This window comes from Muscardinus avellanarius (genome assembly GCF_963383645.1).
Source record: "Muscardinus avellanarius genome assembly, chromosome: 6".
In the NCBI taxonomy this organism is placed as follows: domain Eukaryota; kingdom Metazoa; phylum Chordata; class Mammalia; order Rodentia; family Gliridae; genus Muscardinus; species Muscardinus avellanarius.
Genome location: NC_137791.1, coordinates 26765679 through 26772006, shown reverse-complemented (window position 1 = coordinate 26772006; position 6328 = coordinate 26765679). Strand labels below are relative to the sequence as shown.

The 6328-nt window shown below is 35.8% G+C and overlaps 1 protein-coding gene across 1 annotated transcript in view; it reads right to left on the bottom strand.

The window, feature by feature from the left end:
* Positions 1-935: 935 nt before the first annotated feature.
* MAP9 (microtubule associated protein 9) overlaps positions 936-6328 on the bottom strand; it is a gene marked incomplete at both ends in the record, with an annotated part of 31530 nt that continues 26137 nt past the window's right edge. Inside the window, one exon of the mRNA XM_080697322.1 lies at positions 936-1058. Coding sequence (XP_080553448.1) covers positions 936-1058 — 123 coding nt within the window. The remainder of the gene's footprint in view (positions 1059-6328) is intronic.

Genomic DNA, 6328 nt, shown 5'->3' with positions numbered 1-6328 from the left:
TCGACTCTGAGAGCAGAAAATTGATCTATCATAAAACAGATGACCAGTTCAAGTATGAGACCGGTTAATACGAGGATATGCAAATATCAAATAAATAAATAACGGTTCTTCTGATATTTTCTACAAATTTACTTTCTCGTTCAGTTCTTATTTGGATATAAACTTTTAACACATGTATGGCTTTAGTTCAGACAGTAAGAGTAATGATAATGACCTTGAACTCCTGCAGGCTTTTTGTAAATAATGTGTAAGTGCATCACTACCTGAAATTCATGTCTTTAGGTACCTCTGAAGCAGCAAAAAAAGATAGAATTTAAAAAGAATTATCTCAGAGGTGAGATTATTATAAAGTGCCTATGACTCATATAAGCTGAAACAGATAAGGTACATGCACTCACATTAAATCATATGGCAAACTTTTGCCTCAACTGACCAAAATTTTAATTTGCATAGTACAGGAACAACTGTTTTAAGCTAAAGATCAGCTTTGAAGGAAGCAACATAGGCACACTCCTCAGCAACCAATCATTGAAAAACCTGAGTCTTCAAACACAATCATCCATAAATTAAATGATTTCTATGATTATGGTACCCAGATAGTTCCTCGTTTTTACTGGAATTAACTATACATACATGGTTTATAAAGCTTAGTGAAAGGGACCATGGATCACTCCACTTTAAGAGTTATGACATGATAAAGCTTTGTGCATCTGAACACAAGAGCAATCTGACTGTTCACTTATCGTTTGAGCAGTTCATGTACAGTTCTGAAAATGCATTCACTGATTGAACTGCAATGTATCTTTTTTCACTGTCTGCAGAAGTGCCTGCATTTAATTTAAATAGATTTTTTTCTATCTATAAGTAGTTGCATGAATGGTTCTAAACCCGGGACTACAATTGGCAACTGGTAAATAATGTAAGAACCAGAATTGTCAAAACACTTTTGAGAACACAGTCCTGCTTGGAGGGCTCCATGGTGGAAGAGCCTCGTTTTCAAGAAAGGAATGGCGTTTTCTCTGTTTTCGCTCAATTCTTTCCTGTCTCTCTTTCTTCTCCTAAAAACAAACAAAAAATACAAAACTATAAATTTATACACACCTGTGAACCTCACTTTCAAATCACTTTGCTTGCTGAAAAACAAAATGATCCATTATAAGGTATTTTGTATCCTTGTCTAGTTTAATTGGTTGTAAAGGAGTAACAGCTAGGGAATACTAATAATTTATTTGTAGACGTATCGATGTGTAGGCTTATCAATAGGTATTAATATCACTTCATTTTTGTAAAAAGAAGTGATAATATCTAACAAATTGTGTAAAATAGAAAAAATAGAACTATAATTCTATAGCTCAAAGAAAGTAATTGTTAGAAGTTGGTGATTACTTTCTGAGAATAGATCCTCAGAAGTGAATTTAATGGATATAGTGTTTCAATATGCATGGCATCAAGAGATGGTCTTTTTAAATAAATAATTAAAAACATTTCGTGTTTCTTATTTTTGAGCTTGAACACACTTTAAAACATTTTTTTCAGTCCTCTTATTAATTTTCTCTTAATTATTTGGCCATCTTACTGTACAAATAACATAGCTTTTCATTTTTAGCAATTTGTGGTGTGTGTATATGTGTGTGCATGTGTTTTGCCAGGAACGGAATCCAGGGGCATTCTACTTCCAGACTACACCCTCAGCCCTATTTTTATTATTTTGAAACAGAGTCTCAATAAGTTGCTGAGGGCCTTGCTAAATTGATGAGGCTGACTTTGAACCTGTAATTCTCCTTGTCTCAGCCTCCCTAAAAAGGTATGGGGCTCCAAGTTAGGCTAATTTGTGTATCTTTAAGTAAATATTATTACCCAGGCATGGTAGCACACATTTGTAATCCCAGCATTTGGGAGGCTGAGACAGGAGGATCACGTAGGTTCAAAGCCAGCCTCAGTTACTTAGTGAGGCCCTTTGAAACTCAGTGAGACCCTGTTTCAAGATAAAGAATGAAAAATAGGGCTGGAGGTGTCTCTCAGAGGTAGAATGCTTCTGGGTTCCATCCCCAGTATCACAATAAATAAGTAAATAAATAACCAATAAATATTGTTAACATCAGTGTATCAAAAATTTAATCAATATTACATTATAATAAACCTCTGAGCACTTACTGTATGAACCTTAAAAAAATAACCAAGATTTCTGAAGCTGTGTCTGCCCTCTCACCTTTTTTCCCCCTCTTTCCACTGAAATAGTCATTACTCTGAGCTTGATGTGTTTCATTGGAGAACATCTCCTAATACTTTTATTACACTTGTATTCATTCTCAAACAACAAATAAGTTTATTTTAGGATTTATACCAAAAAGTACCATACATATCTACATATATGTTTGTATATATGTATATAAGCTTCTTTTTGACTCATAATGGGTCTAAAATCCATGTACATGAAGCTGCATAGAATTCTACCATATAAACTTACCACAATCTGTTGTTTTTTTTATTTAAGACACATATGATGGTTCCTTTTTTCCACTCTAAGGCATGAGTATGTTCAAATTTACTGGACAAAGTCAGTTTATATACAAAGCCATTGTAGAAATTTACCACGTAACCAGCATTTACATTGTTATTTTTATTTTTTTTTTCGGTACTGGGGATGGAACCCAGGGACATTCTACCTCCAAGCGACACTGCCAGCCCTATTTTTTATTCTTTATTTAGAAACAGGGTCTCACTGAGTTGCAAAGAGTTACAAAGGACCTCACTAAGTAGCTGAGGCTGGCTTCGAACCTGCACAATCCTCCTGTCTCAGCTTCCCAAATGCTGGGATTACAAGCGTGTGCCACCATGCCCAGCTCTACATTGACTTTTGATTTAGCTACTAATGAACTTAAACTTGATAACTTTGCCTTTTCCTTTTACGATCTTTCTAAAACTTCTAGGTTTAGAAAAGCATGCCCATTGTCAAGAGACTTGATAAATATTAAGTTCTATTTTCATTTGGTTCTATATTTTTCTTACACATTTATCACATTTCTCTTAGAGTTTCTTCTGCTATTAGGCAGTGAAGTGATTTTAGGACCAAATGTCACACAAATAATCCCAATACTTATTTACTTACCTCCATAATCTGTTTTACTCTATCACATATCACATCCTTAAATGTGACTAGTCCTATGGGTCTATTTTTTTTGGTATTATGTGACCTTGATTTTTGTTTATTAATTTAATTGTTAGGCATTGAACTCCTACTCTGGTCAAGCATAAAGTGAATATAAAATCCAAAACTCACAGATGTCCTGTTCCGAGAGTACTTTGAAAATGGACGGATAATAAACAAGCAAATACAAATCAGGTAATTTCAAATTGTGTGAATTTCTAAGAAACATAAAAATAACTGTTGTGAAAAAGAATACAAGAGTGTACTTACTTTCACAGAAAAGTGGATGCAGAGAAAGTCACTATCTTTCTTTTTTTCCTTTTGTGGTACTGAGGACTGAACCCAGGGATGTTCTATCTAAGCTACACCCCTCGCCCTATTTTATTTTTTATTTTGAAACAAGGTCTTGCTAATTTGCTGAGGCTAGCCTTAAACCTGCAATCCTCCTGTCTCAATGGCCCAAGTACTGGAATTACCAGTGTGTGCCACCACACCCGGTGGAAAGTCACTTTAAAGGGAGATGTGTGAGGTAAGAGAAGTCACTTTTGAAGTGTTGGGGGGAGGAGCATCTCTAGTGGAGAAGTGGCAGGTGTGAGGGCTCTGACAAGTGGAAAAATGTGGGGTGTAAAAGCCAGAAGACAGACAGCCAGTGTGACCGCAATGTGGGAATAGGGCAGGATGCACGGCGATGAGAAACACCATACAGGGCCTCGCAGGTCATGTCATTATTTAGAACTCAGGTCAAAGAGTGAGAAGTCAGAAAGATGGACGCAAAACTAGACAACCAGACAAGCATGATAACCAAGGGGGAAACAGCTACAAGCAGAAGAGGAAGCTAACTTCCTCTGTAGAATGCTCAGAGGTCTAGAAAACGAGGCAGAAACACAAACATTGGGTTAGATAGATGGACTCGCAAATCTTTAACTTTCAAAGCAGAGATGGTGCAGTAATAGAGTCAGAGACAAGACTGGAGTGGACAAGGCTGAAAAGGATATAAAGAATAATGGAAGTGTCAATTGCCTAGAACTTCTAGAAATTGAGCTATAAAGAAAAGCAGAAAGTGGGAGATCACAGCTGGATTGAAATGCTGAGTTCTGAGCATATTTTCCTATAAAATCACACATCCTGCAATGTGATCGAAAGGATTCAAGAGGGTGGAAAGAATGCTGTTTCACAAAAGAGCAGAAAGGTAAATCTGTATTTTATTGCTTGATTCAGGAATAGTCTCATGTAATATTACTTTGAAAACAATACTCTTCAAAGTTTTACAGTTTCATTATACCAGAGAAATTTTTGGAACTATTTCATTTCCCTTCACATACTTCAAAGTTATGAATAAGTATCTCAAGATTAGTGTGAAAACTCAATATTTATCAATGCATACTTGATGTCAATTGCACTTCATTTTTCCATCCTGCAACCGAAACTACCTCTCCATTTCTTTAAGGCTCTGCTGATACTACAAACTTCAGTGGTTTCCTCCTGCTGATGCTTTCTTCATATCCTCAAAGAGAAGCAGATCAACAAGCCTTAGAGAGCAGGCTGATGGCTTGGGGGAGGCACTGTGATGAATGACTGGGTGCCTGGGTATCCTTCATCAGTACATATTTGGACTAACAAATGTTATAAAAACAATATGGTGATGCAAGATCCATTCACATACGATTATTCACAGTGAAAGAAGAAGAGAGATGTGAGGGCTTTTTCTTTCAGCCTCAAACTCCACGTCCTTGATCCATGCCATGAGAATGTCTGCATGCTTGCTATTCCTATTAAAGCAAAGAGGGAGCTTCCTTTCAGAATCTTGAGAAAATAAACATTGTAATTGGATTCCTTAATCAATTTACTATTTTAAAGAGATGTAGACTACCAACTAGGCAACGACCAGGTTTTGTCCACAGAATTGGACTGAATGAGCATTTTTCTGAGTGTGTTCCATTTAAAATGGAAGAAAGAGAGAAATACTTGAAACAAGTATGGTCTTTAGTAGGATGCTGAAAATCCAGAGCAAGAAAAGGCAATTATTATTCTTCAGAATTATCAATGTTATCCTGATAATAACTAAAAGAATCTGTTGAAATTTCCTGACTGTCATTTGTAGGAGATGAAGCCTTCTACTCATTTTCTTCCTGCAGGTAACTGAATTATTCTGGGAAGTCTTCATAAAGAAGAGAATTTTCTGATCTTTGGCTATCATTTCCCCCTAAAACAATTATCTGTCATATACTTGCAACCCAAGCTCAGTTGAAATAAAAATGTCAATGATGCTATTTTCTGCAAAAATTGGGCTCATAAGACAAATTTGAATGAGAACTTGAAAGGACAGAGAATACAACATCTAAAAGGTGTTGTACATTCATCTTTTTATAGGTTAGCACTGTATTTATGGAAGTTTTACTGCATCTTGAAGCATGTTATTTTGCCTTAGGTCTTTGATGAATTTTTGTTCTCCCAAGGGCTGATGAAAATGAGAAAGTGACAAAATATCACAGTAAAGAACAATGTTAACCTAACCATGACTTGGTCATAAGAAAATTCTATTTCATTTTCAAAAAATATGGAAATAAAACTAAAAGCTTAAGACTTTTACATTTACTATAAGTGACACCAGCAGTCAGTCTACATCTTTAAATATAAAAATGCTGCCGGGCGTGGTGGCGCACACTTGTAATTTCTGCGCTTCGGAGGCAGAGGCAGGAGGATCGAGGCCAGCCGCTCTGGTTTAAGAGACCCTGTTTCAAAAATACAGAAAATAGGTCTGGGGGTGTAGCCCAGAGGTAGAAGGGCTTCCAGGAACCCCAGTACCACCAAAAAATAAATAAATTAAAAAATATATAAAAATGCTTAACTGTTTTTTTAGAACAATTCATTAAGAGTTTAGCCTAAGGAAATCATCATGAGACACTACCTTTCTCATTCAAGTATCAAACCGATTTTGATCACTTTATTACAATTTCTCTGCATGGCATAAACCAGACAAATAATAATAAATCCTGCTAGTTCTTTTAAAATTAGGGTTTTGAGGACTGACATCTTTATAACAACACTGTAAGGTTAAATGTTTCTATCCAAGAGTGGTTTTGTTTCATTTTCTCAGGTCTTCACTTGGAGCCTTCCTGACAGTTCTAAAGCTTTCTTTATATTGGACTTGCATATTTCTTAAATTTATCCCCAAATATT